This window comes from Lipomyces doorenjongii (genome assembly GCF_038497915.1).
Source record: "Lipomyces doorenjongii strain NRRL Y-27504 unplaced genomic scaffold V1508scaffold_18, whole genome shotgun sequence".
Lineage (NCBI taxonomy): Eukaryota > Fungi > Ascomycota > Lipomycetes > Lipomycetales > Lipomycetaceae > Lipomyces > Lipomyces doorenjongii.
Genome location: NW_027118085.1, coordinates 209900 through 230745, shown reverse-complemented (window position 1 = coordinate 230745; position 20846 = coordinate 209900). Strand labels below are relative to the sequence as shown.

The following is a 20846-nucleotide window of genomic DNA, read 5'->3' as shown; positions in this document are numbered from 1 at the left end:
TTCGTGAGCACCGCGCGGCGCTCGACGTCGTCTACTTCGCACCCCCTGACGTATACGAATTGAGATGTACATTTGATACAGACCCTAATCCACGCAAGCAAATTGTATAAATCCTGAGCTCATCTTTTTTGCTTAGTTCGCCACTGTTGACGATAACTGCGCAGCCGAATTCGATTATCCTTTCGAATTTAAGCACTTTTGAGGGAATGCATGTGTTTGCGTACGATCCTCTTGTTGATCTGAAAAATCTATAAGCGCTGGTCAATATTCCAAGGAAGCCAACACTAGCAATAAAGTGATCTAGATCGATCCATGGCTACTACATACAATGAACACGGTGCCGTGATCACGGTTTCCGACGTCGGTAAGCCAAATAATGTACCGCCGTACGGGCAAAGGACAGGATGGCGGCCTAAAGCGCTGGATGATTTCGGTGATGGAGGGGCGTACGTATTTGTTTTGTTAATGAGAATATGAATCGCTCGGTTAACGGACAGTCAGCTTTCCCGAAGTCAATATGAAGCAATATCCGCTCGACATGGGACGTACGAAACAGGGACCTTCAAATGCGCTTGCGATACAAGTTGATTCGCAGGGCAAGATTAAATACGACGCGATCGCTAGGCAGGGGCATGGTGCTAGCCGGATAGTACACACATCTTTCTCCGACCTAATCCCCCTCCGCCAGCGCGCAAATATAGGAGAAATCAACCTTGCGCGACCATCGGAAGACGACGTCGCAGAGACAACAGCGAAAACGAAAGCAGCTTTTGAAATGATTGTGTCCGGCAAGTCCAAGGCCGCGAATGCAAAGAGCATAACGAACAGCAAAGCTCAGGAGCCGACCTATATCCGCTACACTCCGAGTAATATGATGGGTGAGCGAGGGGACACGGAGCATCGCCAGCGAATTATAAAGATGGTAGATTTGCCGGAAGATCCGATGGAGCCACCGAAGTTCAAACACACAAAGGTGCCAAGGGGGCCGCCTTCGCCGCCTGCACCGTTATTACGGTCGCCACCAAGGAAGTTGACGGCGAAGGATGCGGAGGACTTTAATATTCCGCCGAGTGTATCGAAATGGAAGAATCCAAAGGGTTATACTATCGCGTTGGATAAGCGGTTAGCGGCGGACGGGCGTGGATTGGAGGAGGTAAAGATTAATGACAACTTTGCAAAGCTATCGGAGGCATTGTACGCGGCGGACAGACACGCTCGGGAGGAAGTCAAGCAGCGGGCAATGTTACAGCAGAAGATTGCGGATCAGGAGAAGGACGCCAAGGAAGAGCACTTGCGTATGTTGGCCCGCAAAGTGCGTGAGGAACGGGAAATCGGAGCACGCAGTACAAGACGACGGAGTGCATCTCCACGGCCCGTCAGGGATAGATCTGTGTCGCGGGACCGGTCACGTTCGCGATCGATTTCGTACGATTCGCGGTACGGGTCTAGGTCGCCTTCTTACGACCGGGATTCGTACAGGTCGCGTTCATATTCTCGTTCGCGGTCTAGGACACCGCGATCTTGGACGCCACGATCTAGGACACCGCAGTCGAGAACACCATCTCGGTCTCGTTCGCGATCTTATTCGCGAACTCCCTCCCGATCGATGTCGCGTTCGCTCTCGCGAACACCTCGGTCTCGCTCCCGATCGTACTCTCGATAAAATTTATATTGTTGATTTATTTTGTATACTATTATTGCATTGGCGGTACTTTTTGTACCCATAAGTAGGTTTGTATTATGGATCTAAGATATGCTGTCAGCATGACCAGTTGACGTATTAATCCATCAGTAATCCCTTCAACGCTTTCGTCAAATAAAGCCAGACAGACCATCCGATGGCAGAGCATAGTGACACTAAAATCCATATCTGAGGCGTGATATGATAATGCAAATGGACCTTTCAGAACGAAAGTATTTACAAAATGTATTTAAAATCGCCACGTAACATTCGATAGCAATGTAACGCTACAGTGATGACTAAATCTGTAATACTTAATTAGTTCCGAGCATCAAGTCCAGGGCCCTCCTTACTCATACACAATTGCTGTGAAGGCCGTTGGATCCTCTGCCAGTGAATATCGTCGTTCCAAGATTCCAGGTAATGGTCAGTATCCATGCATGCAGGGGAACTACATCATGCAGAGCACTTCCCCGATTCATAGAACTCAGCTTCGGCTCCAGATGGAATGCACAGACGCATCGCAGTACCTTGCGTACAAAACGAGACAATCGAGAAAGCCAAAAATATGCGTAAGCCTGCGACCGCCAGAACTTCAAGGACCCGATTTGAAAAGAAGTTGTAGAGATTGTAGCCACATTCGATGATATTCCTGTTGTCGGCAACGATAATCAAGTGCGTTGTTCGGGTGGATAAGTTCTGGGCTCTCGCGAGGTGGACTGTTAGTCAGAGAGTTTCAATGGTTGCGGCGTCTTCCTGGAGGTTGATTAACAAAGCCTTAGACTTGTTTCGCGAATGAATATAAAGGGATTATATGTTGATCGCAGTACAGCTTGATTGTTAGTTTTGACACCCCATATTAGGCGTCATCGACGAGTAGTTCGAATCTCCAGGAGAAGCTCGGCACGTGGCTCTCGTATCCGAAACGGTCGACGGTTTGGTTGTCCATGACTTTCATACAGTCTCTTACTTCTGGCGATCGACCTAGTCTGGCATTGACTGAGTGTCTTTGAGATTAGTAGGTTGTTGCGTTGCCGGATACCAAGTTTGAGGGCCATATGTATAACTCGGGGTCAAAGGGTTCGTCACTGAAAAAGAGCAAAGCGTTTGAAATCTTGTTGAACTGACTTTAGGGTGGCATCGTGGACCTCCTGATTGCGCATGAGCATGACCGACGTCACTCTTTCGGTCGTCGACCGGCATTGTCATTGTCTTGTGAGTACTGCCAGTTGTCAGGCGTTACTGGCACCATGGAGCCGTGGGGGTTCAAGGGACGGATGGTAGGCGAGATGGAGCTGTCGAATCCAATCTTTCTTCAGAAGCATAGCTAAATTGTCCAGCAGCGGTGTTCTACTTAAGAGCTGGGTCAGCACAACTGGCAGAAGATGACGGTGGTGGCGGCCGCGATCCACCACGGCATCCGGCGCGAGATGATTACTGTGATGAGATAATATTAATGCTGCTTTCGCGCTACGGATTCGAGGAAATCATTGTGAGATTGGCGGAGGTAGTATCATGTTTCGTTCACCTAACTTTTCGTGAGCGGCCCGAAAACGACCGAGACTATAGAACTGGATTGCCAGCGAGCGACATGACAGCTCAGCAAGAAGGTTTACCTTTAGGGCTAAAGTTAACCTTAAAGGTAGGGGCAATTGCTGTTAATTTCACGTAAATTCAGCGAAAACGTGTAAATTACCGGATAAAATTTAGGGAAGCAAGCAACACAATAGGGCAATGGTTATTTCATGTAAATTTACACGAAAAATTAGCAGGGCATCTCATTACTATAGCAGGCACTTGTGTCACAGTGGATGTTGCAAGGGTGGGCTAGGACTGCTTCAAGGCAGGGCGAGCCAGGAAAGCCATAGTGCGGCGCAGAGCGTCGGGTTGGGGCGTGCACCAAACACAAAACTCTACTTTTAACTTAGAGGAACTCTGAGAGTCCTGGAGATGATATGCCCGTTCGATACTTTGATGGACAGGATATCTGACCCTTGCTATTACTGCAGAGTCTGCGGAATTGACAGGAAGTGGCATTAGTGTTCGACATCATATGAAATACAACTGCTCGCTAGTGCGAAACGTCGCCTGAAGACATGAAACGTCTCTGCACTATTCAAAGTTTCAAATTCTGTGCGCTGGGGACTGGCGGATTTTTATCGGTGAACATATTTCGCAATGGGATTTCCGACAAGGGGGTTTTCTGCCAACTGCCTGAGCCGTAGCTCTGTAGCAGGGAAGGCTAACTGGGGTGCGCTGCGAGACGGCGGAGTGCATCTCCGCTTGTAGCTCGGTCTCGCGAGGTCGAACAGGTTGATCGGTTTGATGCCTGCGGGTAAGCAAGTTTTGGGCAATTTACATTGACAAATCTGGTCTAAGACGATTGCGACCTGGTGAAGTGGAGTGATGTAGCTGGCAGATGCCCTCAAATTACCGTCAATTCTACCTCAGGAACCGGACGACTCGAGGCACGAATTTCGGTCACTTCCTTCGGACCGTACGGTACGCGTTCGTATAGGGTGTCGCGATCTTATTCGCGAACAGTATATACAAAATTATATAAAGTTTTTAAGTGTTATTTATCACCCGATAGCACTGAAATTCTATGTTGCAACGACTCTGTAATACCCAAAATCTCTCTGTTCACTTACCTTCGCCATCTTCTATTTTTTGTAGTTGTGCTGCGCCTTCATCGCCCGGCATTAACTCCAGGCCGTCCGTACTCATTTTCAATTTGGTGCGCAGGCCGTTGCCTTTGCCGCGGTCGATGCGGTTAAGGACAGGCTGTTCTGGGATCCCAGGCACTCGTCCTGGCACATCGAGATCTCCGCGCATGCGCCGGTACTGCTTCGTGCAGGCATACGGGTCCCTGTCGAAGTTCTGCGTCGGATTACAATAACATCTTCCCGAATCATGGAACGCCTGCTTTGGTTCCGGACAGTGTGTGAACGGGTGATGTCGGTATCCAATGTCATAGAACCAGTGGATTTCCTCCTTATCCAGCATTATGGACGCGGCGATGGAATGAACAGGTGCATCACCCCACCTTTCATAATAAAAATTGCCTGTCCGATCAAGAAAATCAAAGAAATCTCGGTAAGCCTGCGAGCGCCAGAACTTCAACGAGGCGATCTCGAAATTTGACCAGAAATGGCAGTTATTATAACCACCTTCGGTGATATTTTTGTTGTCGTCGACGATGAAGTCAAGTGCGTTGTTCGGGTGGATGTATTCTGGGTGCTCGCGAGAGAAGTTTTGGACTGTCGGCCAGAGGGATTCGATGGTGGAGGGGAATTCCAAGAGGTTGATTACGAAGCCGTAGGTCTTGTTGTTTTCGCGCATGAATGTGAATGGATCATATGTGAGATCACAGTAGAGCTGAGTATTGGGTTCGACGCGCCAGTAGTAGTCGTAGTCGACGAGTAATTCATGTCTCCAGAGAAAGCCGGAGAAGAAGCGGCACATGTGCCTGTAGCTCTCTGATCCGCCATAGAGAATGTTTTTCGTGGCCATGGCTCTCATGCATTCTCTTGCTTTCTGACGATCGACCCAGTCTGGCATTGACCAAGCGTCTTTCGGGATTCGGCCGTAGGTTGCATTGCCAGACACGAGGCTGCGCGTCATATGTATGAACTCGGGAGAGAAGGGTTTGTCGTTGAGGAACAGCCAAGGGTAATGGAAGTTCTTGTTGAACCTGTCCTCCACGTAGCGGATGGAAGAGCGGGCGTCGTGGAGCTCCGAATTGCGGACGAGCATGACGAAGGTCGCTCTTTCGAGCTGGGGCTGTTGACTGGTCGTGGTGGTGGTGAAATCATTGTCGTCTGTCGGCTCGTCGCTATCGTGGCCGTCGTGCATGACGGGAACCGGAGAGGCCCAGGGTTTCACTGGAACGGTGGTAGTCGAGAGGGCGCTGTCGAATCCAAGCTTACTGGAGACGGACTTGTTAAGATTGTTCAGCAGTTGTGTTCTGCTTATGAGCTGGGGCATAGCGACAACGCAGACCAGGCTAAAGATGACCGTCGAGAACGCAATCCACCGCGATATCCGGCGCAAGATTAGGGACCGGAGCATGCTGATTGATGATGATAATATATTCGTGCTTTTTTCTCGCACTACAAATTCAGGAAAGCATTGCGAGACGGGGAAGCTACATATATGGTAGACCCTTTGGAGACATGGCCAGGAGGTTGCTTGCGTAGGACGCAGCTTGGTGCCTGGAAGGCAATGTGCGACTACGTTGACGCGTCATCGCTGAGCCCCTGAAGATGGATAGTTAAGGACATGATGGCCCCGGATGTCGATTATCTTTACACCATGGACAACCTTCGTATGCACTGCAGTATATGGGGAATGATAACATGTGGCATTTTATACACTGCTCGGTCAGTGTGGAGTCGTCGGTGGATCAGAACGTCGTCGATCCATTTCGATTTCGAGGATTCCAAAATGGGCGGGGCATAAGAAATCCATTCGAAAGTTTCAAATGATCGCAGCACTCAATGCGGCTAGACAAGTCGCGCTTACGGTTTTAGATCGCCTGAACCAGACGATCCAGCGCATCGGGTAGGGGTTCTCTTCTCTGAAGGGCTGTGCCGACTTCCGGAGGAAGTCTAAAGCACGCCATCGGATCTGGACTAAATATAGCCCCTGGCTGATAAAATAGCAAACAAACAGTGTTCGAAATGTCCATAGACATAATTATAGAACTAAAATACTATACTTTTCTGTCTGCTCAGTAAACAGGCACTGCGTCTGCGCCACTCCTTTTGCAAAATCCGATGTCATTTGACTCATTCCAGCCTTATCTACAAATATATACGATACAATATCACTATCGTCTCCAGCTGGAGTAAGGATGGTCCTCCGGCTGTTTACTCCCGTACACGGATTGTATGTACGACTCAGCAGCCCGGTCCCTCGACGACTTCGGAACACGACCTTGTGTTCCAAGTGCGGGACTGTGGCTTCGCATGTCACGTCGTTCCGGCTCTGAGTACTCTGGATACAAAGGCTCTCGTCTTGCAGGTGGTACTCCGTAAGGACCCGAAGGCGCCTCGTGAGGATAAGGCGCCAGAGGAGGAGGTGGTGGTGGTTGTGGAGGTGCTCGAGGAGGGTAAGCGTAGGGAGCTGGGGATTGCCCACTTTCGTATTGACTTTGATGATAGCCTGGCAGCGGCGCCGGCGGTGGTGGCGGCGGTGGTGGAGGAGCATGATATGGTCGATAATAATGCATATCTGGATGCCGATATCCGCCAGGCGATTCTCTATCTTGGTGCAGCGGCGATTGCGACCTTACTTGCACTGTTGAATTGCCCGGACGGGCATATTGATCATTTGGACCTGCCTCAGGTGGTGAATACGACGCCGAGAGCGACCGAGAGGGATATTCCCGTGGAGATCGAGATCTTGACCGCGATCGTGAACGAGAACGAGAACGAGAACGATCAGAGTATATTGATGATCGCGATCGAGACCGAGACCGCCGCCTATATAGCGACCCTTCGTCGGAATACTTTGATCCAGACCTACTGCGGCGCTCTTCCATGGCCATCTCGTCATCCTGCTTCGCTCTAAAAAAGGCCATACTCCATCCCTCATATGTAAACTCCTCTTCGTCACCTTCATCAGCCTTTTCATCCGCCTCCCGAAATCGTCCTCCGTTCCACTCCAAACATCTATAAAAGCTATCTACAGCGCTCATGACGTCCTCATCTGCCCTCCCGTCGTTGGTAAGCCGCAATCTTATCGGCCTTGGGGCACTAACTGGCACGGGCATTGCGCCCTGAATACAAGGCAGCATATTCGACACCGGCAATTCAAAATACTTTGTCCCATGTATTCCCAGCACCGGCGGGACTCTTCCATCATTCTCCAAATCGGTTTCCATACTCTCCTCCGTCTTCGCTCCTTGTAACGATCCCCCAAACGACCGCCGCCATTGCTCAAGCGTAATTGGGTCGGTCAACGACTGCAAAAAGAAAGTATGGAAATACTCCTTCTCCCTCCATATCGCTACCAACTCATCCACTTGTTCGCGCAGCTTCTCAATATGCCACGGAATCGCAAACAACGTAGGGAGAAACTGCTGAATCCCGGATTTAAACTGCCCGCCTGATTTGGAGATAAATGTAGAGTGATAGAAAACGTCATTAAGGATGTACAGGATGTGTAATTTGGAGTGACGGGTGGGAAGGGTTGGGGAGAGTGCTGTCAGGTATTTCCCGAGTGCTATTACGCGAGCGGTATAAGATGCTATGTGGTCTAGAATCAGATATTTCAGAGTCTGCAATCTGCAAGTTAGCCTTCCTTCGTGTTTAAATCAAGGATATATCACATACCCGAACATTCTCGACGGAGTTCTTCCGTAATGCTGCATCGAGCGCGCTATGCAGTTTCTTGATCACGTCCGAGGAAACAGGGGATGGAGTCCCTGACGGGTGTGGACGGAGGAGTTCAGCGGATAGAGTTGCCTTTGCAACCGCGAGCTTGCCCAGGGTGGCACTGTTGTCCATGGCGACTGTCGGATGATTTCTAGTGATAATATATGCGTATTAATGTCATTAATACTTGTGTAACCCAAGCAGGGATTTGTTACAGATAATATGGTCAGTGGCGTGCTCTAAGTTGGAAGAAAACTGCGTTGCTACTTTCAGGGGTCGTAGTGAGACGGACTGCATGGACAAACCCACCGTCACGCGAATACATTCGCACCCACTCGATTCACACCACTCATTCAACAATGTCGTCATCAGGCTGGAATACACTCGAATCAGATGCGGTAAGTGATATCGCAGATAGGCACGATCGTTATTGCAACGTCGTCTTTGACGCTCAGCGAGAGGATGACAACGATGTCCTTCCACAATACTCTCTAACAATATCAGGGCGTCTTCACCGAACTAGTTGAGTCTCTAGGCGTCAAGTCGGTCGAACTAAACGAGCTCCTCTCCCTCGATGCAGATCAACTTCGCGCCGTAGCGTACGCTATCTTCGTTTCTCCTATCATGCTTGCACTGCTGACACACATGCAGTCCTCTCTACGGCGTCATCTTCCTCTTCAAATACACTCACTCAGCACTGGCCCCTACAACTCCTGGAATCCCACAAGACGGTTCGTACGATCCAGATGCTGAACATGGCATCTTCTTCGCACGTCAGAAAATCCAAAACGCATGCGCAACACAAGCGATCCTTTCCATCGTGCTTAATCGGAGCGACATTCAGGTCGGCAGCGCATTAACGGAATTTAAAGCGTTCGTCGAGGGCTTCGATTCGGAGGTATGCCCATTGCGGATATATTTTACTCTCGATAAAAGTTCTGACCCATGCACAGCTCCGAGGCGAGACTTTGTCGAATTCAGAACTAATCAGACTGACACACAACTCATTCTCCCGTCCGACGCCTTTCGTCGACGAAACCCAACCTCAGCGCCAGGCTGGCGACGACGACGATCTGTACCATTTCATTGCATACCTGCCCGTCAATGGCACGCTATACGAACTCGACGGGTTACAGCCATATCCGATTTCGCACGGCGCTTGCACGGATGAGACGTTTTCCGAAAAGATTGTCGAAGTGCTGTATCGTCGGATTGCACGGTATCCCGAAGATGAAGTGCGGTTTAATTTACTTGCTGTCTGTCGTGACCGGCGGGAATTGTTGGCGGCGGTGGGGGATACGGAAGGGTTACTCCGTGAAGAGGAGAAACGAGCAGAATGGCGGAGGGAGAATGTTTTGCGACGGGAGAATTTTGTGGGGTTAATTTATGAGGTACTGAGAGGCGTTTTGGGGGACGTTGTTGTGAACAAAGGTGGGGTTGCTTTTGAGAAGATGATTTCAGATGCGAAAGCCAAGACGCAGAAAAGGCTCGAGGAAGCTCAGAGGCGGAAGATGCAGAGTAATAGCTGGTGAGTGAGGGACCTGTTTTATAGAGAACTATATACGAGCAAATATTATCTACTACATTGAAGGAATAATATATTAATCAGTATGCCCATCAAAAAACTCCGCTCTTATAAACTCTCGGGAACGAATGTTACATCAATCATTTACATAGTACTACCCACATCCAAAGAATGTATACCGTCACTAATTCGTTATTTGTTACACAAAAACTACCAAATTATATCCATGGATGACTGTTTACGCCACAATCGTCTCCTCAACAAGGATCGCACCATATGCCTGTCTACCACCGGTATTAATCGCATCAGAGTAGACACCCGGTGCCGGCTCGAACGGCTCAATGATACCGTAATCCCGTCGTTGCATATAAACATATTCCTACAGCATATCAGCGCTCAGCCCACTTTACCAGTGCAAACCAGAAATCCATACCAAATAGAAAGCGTGGATATGACCGGGGAAATATCCTATATGGAAATATCAGTACTAGTGCGTAACATAATACGCGAAATACAGAAAATATCCTAACGTACCCAGCGATGTCAAGGCAATGTTGATCAGCAGATCAACTGAACATCCGCTTATTATAAATACTCCAAAGGGAGGAACTAAGTGATTCAATTCTTAGTATATTCATGCGCCTCTCTATTGCCAATGCTACAAATTTTCAGGCCACTTACAGATAATTGTGATAAACAGCAGCAGGACGTCGGCTAAGAGACCCATCTTGTAATGTAATGTCTGACCTTTACAATAGATATAACCTCTTTCTAGACAAGTTTTTCCTCGGTATGGTGTATTCCGCACAAACTTCGCAGTATAGTCCAGGTATGGCCGGTCTTATTCTCGAGAGCTGGTCGAAAGACCTTCGTATTTCGCTAGACCGACCCTGCGTACGGCACGATAGCGAATATCACATAGGATTAGGGCTGTCTTGATGACGCACGCGTGTTGCGTCATATGCAGGTCCTTCCCGACGGCAGCCTTTTGGGCCTCCAGTGGAAGCGCAGATCAGTATTGATGACCTTCCTTCGCTATATATAATGGATGGTAAGCTGGGTAGTATTTATTTCAAAATCATGAGTCTCAGGAACCACCTAAGCGAACGACTATATAAAGCTAACCAGCAGCATGCCAACCCTATACAGATTGCACATGTAACTCCGTGGAAAAAGTTGTCATATCCTTCTTTGTCACATATTAATGAACTAAGATTACCCTGTACAATACCATCACGCCGTCATGACCAACCCGCAAGTCGCGCAAACGAGTTTAGTTTCCCTCCGCGCCGTAATAGATGCCTTGAAACTTTGTCCACCGCAGCGCGAGCATGTCAATTCGTCTGCAGTATGTACGTTGTCTTCGTCTCCGGACTCATCGCTTTCAGAGAAAAACCCGTTGCTAAATGTGCGTGCTGCAGGAGATAGCAAATTGTGATCTACGGCTTGTCGATCTGTTGGCGCCTCTATTGCGTCCCGGTAATATGCCAAAGATGGGTCATGTCGTACCATAGACTCGATGAAACTGGTGGACTGTGTTCCCTGCGAGGAGGACTGAGTCGTCGTCGCAGTCATCGGGGTAACTTCGTGACTTTTACGCCTACCTAATCGTGAGAAACTCCTTGACGCGTTGCTCATTGACGAAGACCGAATCGTACTCCGAGACGTTGTCCCACTAGGCGTTGGATTCACGGGCGAAGTAATTGAATTGCTAGGGGAGACAGTCGCCACTGTAGACTGTCTCATTCCGCTTGAAGAAATCGCCGTCTTGCTCAATAATGCCGCGCTCTCATCCGTCTGTTTTCGCTTCGCGTATGCACAGTCTTGTCGGAAAATCTTGATATGGCCTGTCTGGTCCGCGGTGACAATAATATTACCGTTGGGATGCGACTTCGGCGGATTCTTTGGACGGGCTTTCGCAAATTCAGAATGCCCTGAACCTTCCTCCGCGACATGCAGCGTTACCGGCGGTGGTATGCACAGATCGTATATAGGATCACCGGATTGTGATAGCAACTGGATGGTCTTCATCGGCGCAAACACAGCCTCCGTAACAGTTTCTGAGTGCGCTAAACTTTGTTAACATTCGAAATAGACACAACAATCCACGTTGAGCTTACCTGTGAAATACTCGTACGGATGTTTATCTTTTCGACTGTTACCAGACTTGGGAACGAACATGTCCCAGATATACACTTTGTTATCTTCACTCCCACATATGACATACCGCCCGTCTTCAGATGACGTAGCCTTAATTTGAGAAAAAGTGTTCTCGTTGCCCTTTAATTTAGCTTCCAAAGACTTATCCCGAATATTATATAGCCTCACTCGTGAGTCATTACTCGTTATTAATAGTCGTGCGTCAGACGATACTGAACCTGGCGACTTCCTCAATAACTCGATACCTGTGATCTTTGCGCCTTTAGAATTTCGACCATGTGAAGAGCGCACGTGCATTCGTGTCCGATATCGGAGGCCTTCAGTCTCGTAAAAGAAACATAAGCCTGTGAAACATCCAGCGATTGCCGTCTGTCCATCTGAAGCGAATGCGACAGCAGTAATGTAGTTTGACAAATCATTCCAGTAGACAACAGTCTTGTCCGGTATACTCCACAATCTCAGTCTGTAGTCCAATGATCCCGAAAGAAAAAATCGATCGTCTAATGGATGAAACGCGATTGAAGTGACAAAATCCTGGTGTTGAAAGCAGCATAGACATTCCTCAACCGAAACATGCCATAGTCGGACAGTTTTGTCCATAGACGAGGACAACAGGAAATTATTCTTACTCCACGAGAGATCCAGCACGTCACCCTTGTGGCCAGCAAACTCCCGGTAGGGATTCGACTGGAAAACAGGAGCATTGAGTTTTTGTTTGCGACTTCGAGTATTTCCCCGAGGCCGGTGTGAATGCGAATGCGTCGATGCCGAGTCAGGTGCTAGCGGATCTTGCTGCTCTTCTTCTTCCTTCTCGTACTGCTCTCGCTCTTCTTGTGTAGATATGACTGACCACACTCGTACGACCCTGTCCTCGCCTCCTGTTGCCAGATACTTTCCATCCTTGCTGAATTTTAGCGACCAGATCGCGCCCCTTTTGTGCTGGGGTAATGGTAACGAAGATGTAGACGTCGTTGCTGTCGAAGGTGACTCCGAGTCTACCGTGTTCGGCTTCCGATAGAGCTCCTGTGCAAGAAATAAACGATCAAAGTCTTTTGCAACTGTTCCGTGAGACCGCATGCGAATGTACTTGGGCGGCTCAGGGAATTGCGGTACATATCCAATAGGGCGGGAAAATATCGCCGCATTGTATCCTTCCGATCGTTTATTTCCGCCTTTATCCTGTGTATGGTTTGTCCCGCCCTCGTCAGAGTCAGAGTCGTCGTGGGTCTTCCCATTCCGTCGAGTCATCCGTGACAAGAACGATACGTGCTTTCTCCTCCGCCGATCTTCTGTATTACTGCTCACATTTGTAGTAGTATTACTACGCGGGCCCCCATTCACAGAACTGTCGGTCTTGATATTGGACGCCCGCCGGAGCAATGTTCCCGGTAATGATGCATTCGAGGTCTCGCCTGCAGAACCAGAGCCAGTGGCTGCTGCAGTACTATACCTACGCGACAAGAGTTGATCTGTCCCTGTCCGTTTCAAGATATGCATAGAAAGCGGATCTGTCCTGCCGCCGCTGCTTCCGGTCGTCACGATCGAATTCGCGCCGGAGCGTTGCTTGCCCTCGTCAACATTGTCATCTTCATGCTCAGCGGACTCGTGGTCGTAGTCCGCATCCGGTGGTGGCACGCTGTGGACTGATCTTTCGTCGCCGCTTTCTTCGAAGCCGCCGGGGATACGATCTGAATTGTCCGTCAGCAATATTCCGAGATTATGGCATCTCCATTGCCATCTAGCATTGAGGCACTGCGCCCTGACGGATATACATACGAATATGCTTTGATCGATCAGGATGCGCGTCTTCTGTCTCCTTCGCGTCGCTGAAAAAGTTAAACGACGGAATAAGCGCACCGACACGCACATTCGGAATCGGGATACCTGCGAATAATCCCATGGGACCTCTTGCGTATCTGCGGTCAAGCAAGAGATCTGACCGACTGTGCAGAATCAACTAGTTATCAAACCGTAGATGCCAAAAGCAACGGAATGGCATGAACCGCGCCTGAGTCTTTGCGAGTGTGGATCCCAAATATTGCTTGCAGTAGAAGATTGTATATGCGGCAGCCGATTGCTTGATGGAGCTTTGTGGACCGCCGCACAGGACCGGCACCCTTGCCTCGTCACTTACAGTTAGACGTATGCTTCTGTATAATCAGAAGTTAATCTATGCTAAACCGGGGAACCGGGTACGGCGACTGGATGATAAACTTGGCCTAGGCTGATGACGACCAACTGGCAGGACCATTTCTGCAGGTTACGTGTCAAGTATATATAGTACTCAATCAAATATTTAATATTTCCATTCACAAAATTTACAGCGCATATCCACGATATGCTCCAAAACTATCAAGCCACATACACAGCTCTTCTACTTGTAACCCTCCAAAGTAGTGCGCATTCGTATACATCCGATTCAGCTGTATCGACAACGCAACGCACTCCATAGTCGCCTGCAACGGCAGCATTAATCAGTCAACACGACAGAGGTTTAATACTAAGCGTCGACTATGCGCATACTGCATACAGTATGCTACCGGTGAAGATATAGATGGACTTAAGCCGCCATCCGATGCCTTCGGTCCCGGTCTTCCGACTTCGGACGTTTATATTTCCGATATTTAACGCCTCGCCGACTCTGGCTGGCTTTCGTCCCCCGGAATTCTCGGATACAGCGATTTATTATGATGCTTTCCGACATAAATCAGATGAGACGTGCGAAGAGGTTTGGCTCTGGATCAGACTTACTTATGCGATGCCTGATCATGTCGGCAGCTGGAACCGGCTGAACCCGCCCAGGCTGAGTGCCGAGGCGCATACTGTCATCGATAAATTGTAAATTTCGCAACTGCCTCAGTTTGGACGCAAAGGCGACTTTGCCAGAATCGCCGTCTGCGATTGTATTTGGCTTTTACTGGCCGTAATCCACTTAGGCCAATATACTGGCTCCGGAAGAGACCGGATACGTCACCCTTTCTGCCCGTACATTCCTTCCCACTCGACTTTGCTTCCACTACATCGCGCAACTTCAGAAGATTTAAATAATCCCAATACTACCGGCATGTGAATTACCATTGCAAACTATTAAATGCAATAGGTGCTTGCCATTATTGGATTTATATTTTCGTACGATATCTTGATTGTATGCGAAGAAAGCCCACTTGCCCATGCATGATCAGCTAGTAGGCAAACAACCTGTCCTCTTACGTTCCAAAGAACAAATCTGGCTGTCATATAAACATGTATACTATAGAGGAGTTTTGCTCCAAGGCTCCATAGCTGGTCCTCCGCACGCTGTCGTCTACAGGCTAGTGCTCGCGTTACAGAGCCCTGCAAAGTTCCCTTACGTTAAGGAATCTCTATGGAGGGTTGTTGCCCCTATTTTGAATTCGCTTATCCTATTAAGGACTAGCTTTAATCTCTATCCACCACGGCGTTTAATTTACTTAACTCTAAATCTTGTAAGCCGAAATCCCCCGGAGCTAGGGTTAGTAGGGAAACCTTATTTGGGAAAATGTTTGTTAATTGTCTAACATGGTCTCGACATATTGAACATGCTATCCCATATCTGTCTACCCGCGAGAAAATATAATTAATTCCCGAATATTAACATACTTTTATTTACACACGCACACACGATTTGTATATCCATACAAATTACTATTTGGCCATACTTCATTCTCATATATTTAATTAGTTAACTAAATAAGTTATGTAAATACATATATCATCCCTACGATTTTGCTTCTACCATACACGACGCCAACTTGCAAAAGAAAATAAGAATGAAATGAATAATCTACGCTAAGTCAGCTTTATACAGACAAATCCACAGCATGCCAAGACTTTAAACGACAAATGTAAAAGATATGTAAAGAGGATATACATCAACGCAACACAATGAATAACAAATATTGCGTTTGAGAATATAAAGGATACAATCGAAGAGAGCGATAATTTAACCCAAGCACAACCGCGCCGAAACAACACAAAAAACTGTATCGACTATCGTTTCAAATCATCATCCGTACTAATAAAAGCTGTAAACGTCACTCTTAGTGTACCGACCTCGTTGTTTCCAAAGACAACAAGAAAATGCCAGACCAAGCTATCCGCCCATCCAACCAACCAAGCAAGCGTACAACCGAATCATTAGCAATAACTATAAACATTTAATAAACCACTTAAGATGCAAAAAACACATTAATGACCGTCCTCAAACGCTGGTGGAGGAGACTGGCCCAACAAATGCGCGTTCTCGGGTGGCCCTGCCTGTTCGTCCGTATCGGACGTATAGCTCGGCGGCCGGTTCGACGGCGGCTGAGGCTGAAACCCAACGTTTCTATGATTTGTGGGTAAATATTGTCCGGCTCTGACGCCTGATATGGGTGTAACAGGTGCAACGGGTGCAACGGGTGATGCTGCGGTCGATGAAGATGGGTCGTTGACAATCCGAATGCTGGACATGTTTATGCTATCGGACGTGTCGTGATCATGAGATTCCGTGGGAGGAAACGGTGATCGCGTGCCGCGATAACTTCCTATGCCTCCAAAACTTCCATAATTGTTTACCATGCCAGACCCGACCCGTCCGATTTCTAGTAGAATCGAGCCCTGCTCGGCTCCATACGGTGGCGGCGGAGCAAGCGACCCAGTGATTGGCGCAAGACCCCATTTCTTGACCTGGGCCTCGATGAATACAAATCCTGCCTGCCCAAAGTTGACATGCACCGTGCACGGCCCATTTGAGCCAATCGTAGGGAACAAGTTGAACTTCATGCCGTGCGCAGCATCGTCAAGCTTCTTACCGTTGCGAGTAAAGAAGATCGTTCCTGTCCGGGGCCGGAAACCGACGCCGACGACATCGCCCTGTTGCAATGGTGGACCGTACGGAATGCCATGGAAAGGCATGTTATTACGCCGCTCGCCGAGTGAGTTGTAGGCGACCGAGAACTTGTGGTATCCCGGTAACCGAAACGTTGGGTACGGCTTCGTGCACATTCCGATCGACACCAAAGTCTGTTCTGGCTTGTCGTAAAGCTTGGCCTCCCAGTAATACACGTCGTTCTGTTTCGGTACGGGCAAGTTAGTCTGCACGCAGCACTCGGAGTCGTAGAATGCAATTTCCGTCCGAGCTTCAACGAAACAATTCGCGTTTTCGAAATCAGGTTCAAATTCCCATGCTGACACTCCTTTCTCCTGGATCGCCATGAATTGTGATAAACTGATGTCTGTAGGAATGCTGTCGGGTGGATTCGCTTCTTGGAATGCTAAGAAGTATTAGTATTATCATATACAACCTCACATGCTCCATCAAGGCATTGCCGTCCATTTTGATCCCTACTGACCTCTAGACTGGAGATAGGATGTTCGCGCGATATCGTCCATATGCTGCAAGCCCTCCTCCTCCTCGCGCAGGAACGCTTGCTCGTCATCGTACTCACCCGGTCTTCCCCTATGCAACAAAATACGTCCCTGCCGCGTATAAAATAAGAAATACAGAATCGCAAAGAAAACCGTCAGGACCATGATCGACCCGAGCGTCGAGATAAGACCGACAAGCAGCGGCATATTAAGCCCATCTTCTAGTGGACTTTTTGTCCCATTCCCAAGTCCCGAGCCAGGAGCGGGGATCGTTGCGTTCGCGGAGGAGTCCATGATGTTATCGTCAGCAGCGTCAGTGGTGGCCAGGGCAGCACCTACAACACGACGCGGGTCACGAATCTCGATAGCGCTGGCGAGTGCAGAGAGGTCCGCGAGGACATGTAATTATGCGGTATTGTCACGAATCGTCGGATGGCGCACGCTCAAGCCCCTCTTTATGCCTCGTCCCTGTCCCGACTACCCGAATTGCTAACACGAGTCTATTTTTGCGCGATGAGTAGTGATTCGACAACGCTCGTTGCTGGCCTGCCGATAGATTGATATGAATAGCGAAAATGTGGATGGTTGTATTGCTGGTGGTGTGTGGACCACTGATGTCCACCGCAGACGACGATGGAAGGCGACCTGACCGATTGCGGGAGGACGTGACAGGAGTTACGCGTGATCATGCCAGCACATGCACGCAAATCAGTGGCGATAGTGTTTGAAGAGTCGCTATCGGACTGACGTAACGTCGCGAACTGCCCACGAGACCCTCATTCCTGTTGTCGTTGATGGCCAAAAGGGTTAACGAATTGATTAGAAATTACAATGCACGAGCCAAAATCAACCATCCTATGCAAACATGTAACCCAAACGAATCTATAATACAAGGCTATGACACAAATAAAACTACACCAATAAATACAAGATGCCGGAATGAATTCAAATTTACAAACCCAAATGCCAAAAATACGTTGCCAAAATATGATATACAAAATGTCAGATATGAAAACACTGAGACAATGCCGTATAGACATGCCAGCAATAAGAAGATGGCCGTGCACAAAATGCCGACTAGATTTCGAGCTTGCCCTCAAATGGATACAAAAACTGGCATTCGTGTCGCGGTCGCAAGAACGGGCATGCATGTAAGCTCAAGAATGATGCCCGCTTTTCGTGCTTAGTGGCCTCGTCATCCAGTGTATTAGTAGCCCAGCCGGTCGTGTCGATCCAATGGACATTTTTGTCGCCCTGCTGGCGAAGTGTCTGGACAACCTGCAGACTTTCGGTCTCCAGCGATCCGTCGAATGGTCGAAGCAACAAAATAGGTACCCGCTTGTGTACCTTCTTCCGGATTTGGCGGATGAAGTTCATGTACGACTCCGAGTAGACTTTTGACGCATCTTGTGGTAGAAGCAATCTGTACATAAGTTTCTTGTCCATTAGCCGCTTCGTGGCGACCCCGAGATCCAGGATTATCAGACTCGGCCGATATTCTTCGAAATGCCAGTATTTTGGCATCCCTCGAGCCGCTGACAAACTGCCGAGGAAGTAAAACTTATCTAGGGCCATGATGTCGTTGGGACAGTTACTTATGCACATGTCGTTTCCAGATATTAGCACACGGTCGACGTTGAAATTGCTGGCCAGTAGATATGACCACGAAAGCACATCGGGATGCGACTACTTAAGTCAGTACCGATTAAATAAAAGGCAGATGAGAGAGCCTACACTATTATAAGTATCCTGGAAAATCTCGACTATTTGGCGCTGTTTGCCTATGGAGGGAAGCAAGGCTTTTCCTTTGTCGACGTACAAAGCTTCAATGTCGGTCCTTCTGGCACCACTGAACAATACTCTGGCCACATGTTCTCCATCAGGAAGGTCTCTAGCGAGTGACACAACCTCGCGGCCGTACGGAAGAATTTCGTACGTATTACTATCATCTATCCGAACAGTCATTGTGACGGGATCGTCGAGGTTTCCGAGATGAATGCTCAAGGACGTCCCGGTAAACCGCACATCGAAATATGTGCCAGGAAAATAAGTCGACATAAGCAGTCCAGTGGCGGATCCCTGAGCTTTGTTCCGTGACCAGCGACCAACATAGTTAATATTCGGGTTCGTGGACGAGATGATGGCCTTACTATTATGGATCTCGTTCCGTAAAGGGTCAAAGTCCACCTGGGGAGCAGTGCCGCGGAATACTATGATGAAAAATATGACGAACCAAACGCCGACGAGAGCGGCAGCAAGCTTCTGGGTGAGTGTGATGTTGCGCTTTGGGATCATGATATCTGCATGTAAGCGCGAGTAGGTCGATCGCGGTCGCATCCTGGACGGGGAACCGGGTGCGTTGTCATCATCGTTATCGTAATACGGCGGAGTGCGGGGCGGGTTAAATCGAGGAAGCGAGAGAGTTGAGTTGGCGGATGAGGAGGTCTGGCCGGAAGACGACAGGGAGAAAGACGCTGCCGAGGATGATTCATTGGATTTGAATCTCGAGGACCATTTTCCTTTTGCAGACACAGGCAGCCAGTCCTTTGCTTCTCTGGCAACTGTGTTGCCTGCGACGTTAAGCGTTCTGGTAAGGGCTTCGGAGATAGCCATGTCTGACGTTGACAGATGTTCTCAACGAGATTTGACCTCGTTGCGCCGGTCCTGATAACTGTTAGCATAGACTTAGTTGAATGACGGCAGCCGTGACAGCAGACCTATAACGACAAGGATTGGGCTGCACAACGAAAGTTGTTCTGCGCGTTGGGTTTGTGCTGGATTAGCAGAGAAAGGAGGAGCCCGGCAGCTGATAAATCAGGTAGTGTAGCGATATTGCAGCGATCCGGTGCTGGACGTTTCGTTAAAGTCGGCCGAGTAGTAGTCTGCCATGCAAGGAGGATGAGGGACATGGACTTTTGTAGTGAGCCTGCATGGAACAAAACATAACTAGTCAACGGCGCCCAAGTACAAGAAGTTTGCGCCAGCCGCATTAACACCCTAACCCACACCTCGACCCGGCTCGAAGGATTTGCACGTGTATCTCCGCATTGAACCGCATTTACAGCAACCTTAGGTTCGGACTAACTGTTATTGCAATCCTGCGAAAATTATAGTACGCACGCACTTCAGTACAGGCAGTAGAAGCCGCCACCCCTAGCCTGTGTATGGCCAGCCTACAGTAAACACTAAATGTAAAGATATGGCGTACTACTACTGCAAGATGCAGATATCTGACTTCGGACACATTGGCGCCATAAATATTAGTCGTGCAGATCCTATCTTTCGTCGGCACTTCCATCCCCAGGACTAGAAATAATGTTTTCAATATCTTGAACCGTATCGCCGCTCAGCTGTTCCTGCATCTCTTTGCATATTAATGCTTCGAACTGAGGGCTGCATCCCGGCAGCTCTACGATGCTCAGAAATGGTGCCCGTTCAAGTCTACTAACGTCATCTAAGACTTAGTGGCCACTAATCTCGGTAAGACCAGAGGAGACAGTAAACGCATTTATTAATCTTTCATCTCACAGAGTTTCCACAAGTGATTTCTAGGGTCAGGAAATAGAGTGACGCTCGTGCTCTTGATACGTCCTGCATGAAGAATGGCAGAACCGCACATAATTCCAGTTTACTTCAAAATGGAGGTGCGTTCTATAAGTCCACGGCACTGGACTAGCTCGCTGCTCCAAATTACATTACCTGATTAAAACAAAGCACAACAGCTCAGGAATAT

The 20846-nt window shown here is 48.6% G+C and overlaps 8 protein-coding genes across 8 annotated transcripts; 2 read left to right on the top strand and 6 right to left on the bottom strand.

Moving 5' to 3' along the window:
• Positions 1-54: 54 nt before the first annotated feature.
• Positions 55-1914, top strand: V1508DRAFT_415738 (SKIP/SNW domain-containing protein). The gene is made up of 2 exons (XM_066940114.1): positions 55-446; positions 502-1914. Exons 1-2 carry the CDS (start codon positions 313-315, stop codon positions 1661-1663), a joined length of 1296 nt encoding a protein of 431 aa, XP_066796450.1. The 5' UTR covers positions 55-312; the 3' UTR covers positions 1664-1914.
• A 2317-nt stretch (positions 1915-4231) lies between these two features.
• Positions 4232-6166, bottom strand: V1508DRAFT_415734 (nucleotide-diphospho-sugar transferase). Its single transcript, XM_066940113.1, has one exon. It carries the CDS (start codon positions 5750-5752, stop codon positions 4325-4327), a length of 1428 nt encoding a protein of 475 aa, XP_066796449.1. The 5' UTR covers positions 5753-6166; the 3' UTR covers positions 4232-4324.
• A 167-nt stretch (positions 6167-6333) lies between these two features.
• Positions 6334-8309, bottom strand: V1508DRAFT_369302 (uncharacterized protein). Its single transcript, XM_066937436.1, has 2 exons — positions 8020-8309; positions 6334-7964 (listed from the first exon to the last, which is right to left on the bottom strand). Exons 1-2 carry the CDS (start codon positions 8191-8193, stop codon positions 6513-6515), a joined length of 1626 nt encoding a protein of 541 aa, XP_066796448.1. The 5' UTR covers positions 8194-8309; the 3' UTR covers positions 6334-6512.
• On the top strand, positions 8294-9686 carry V1508DRAFT_415730 (ubiquitin carboxyl-terminal hydrolase). Its single transcript, XM_066940112.1, has 4 exons — positions 8294-8459; positions 8566-8660; positions 8713-8959; positions 9015-9686. Exons 1-4 carry the CDS (start codon positions 8421-8423, stop codon positions 9591-9593), a joined length of 960 nt encoding a protein of 319 aa, XP_066796447.1. The 5' UTR covers positions 8294-8420; the 3' UTR covers positions 9594-9686.
• On the bottom strand, positions 9558-10431 carry V1508DRAFT_87632 (uncharacterized protein). Its single transcript, XM_066943084.1, has 4 exons — positions 10268-10431; positions 10121-10195; positions 10020-10054; positions 9558-9965 (listed from the first exon to the last, which is right to left on the bottom strand). Exons 1-4 carry the CDS (start codon positions 10311-10313, stop codon positions 9825-9827), a joined length of 297 nt encoding a protein of 98 aa, XP_066796446.1. The 5' UTR covers positions 10314-10431; the 3' UTR covers positions 9558-9824.
• A 241-nt stretch (positions 10432-10672) lies between these two features.
• Positions 10673-13783, bottom strand: V1508DRAFT_87673 (WD40-repeat-containing domain protein). The gene is made up of 3 exons (XM_066943085.1): positions 13523-13783; positions 11707-13434; positions 10673-11655 (listed from the first exon to the last, which is right to left on the bottom strand). Exons 1-3 carry the CDS (start codon positions 13644-13646, stop codon positions 10820-10822), a joined length of 2688 nt encoding a protein of 895 aa, XP_066796445.1. The 5' UTR covers positions 13647-13783; the 3' UTR covers positions 10673-10819.
• A 2169-nt stretch (positions 13784-15952) lies between these two features.
• Positions 15953-17320, bottom strand: V1508DRAFT_403812 (concanavalin A-like lectin/glucanase domain-containing protein; the record flags this gene model as incomplete). Its single annotated transcript, XM_066938580.1, has 3 exons — positions 15953-16304; positions 16332-17019; positions 17098-17320. The coding sequence occupies 3 exons, from the start codon at positions 17318-17320 to the stop codon at positions 15953-15955; spliced, it is 1263 nt and encodes a 420-aa protein (XP_066796444.1).
• A 593-nt stretch (positions 17321-17913) lies between these two features.
• V1508DRAFT_415718 (uncharacterized protein) lies at positions 17914-20039 on the bottom strand. Its single transcript, XM_066940111.1, has 3 exons — positions 19831-20039; positions 18848-19777; positions 17914-18799 (listed from the first exon to the last, which is right to left on the bottom strand). The coding sequence occupies exons 2-3, from the start codon at positions 19724-19726 to the stop codon at positions 18191-18193; spliced, it is 1488 nt and encodes a 495-aa protein (XP_066796443.1). The 5' UTR covers positions 19727-19777; positions 19831-20039; the 3' UTR covers positions 17914-18190.
• Between the last annotated feature and the right edge of the window lie 807 nt (positions 20040-20846).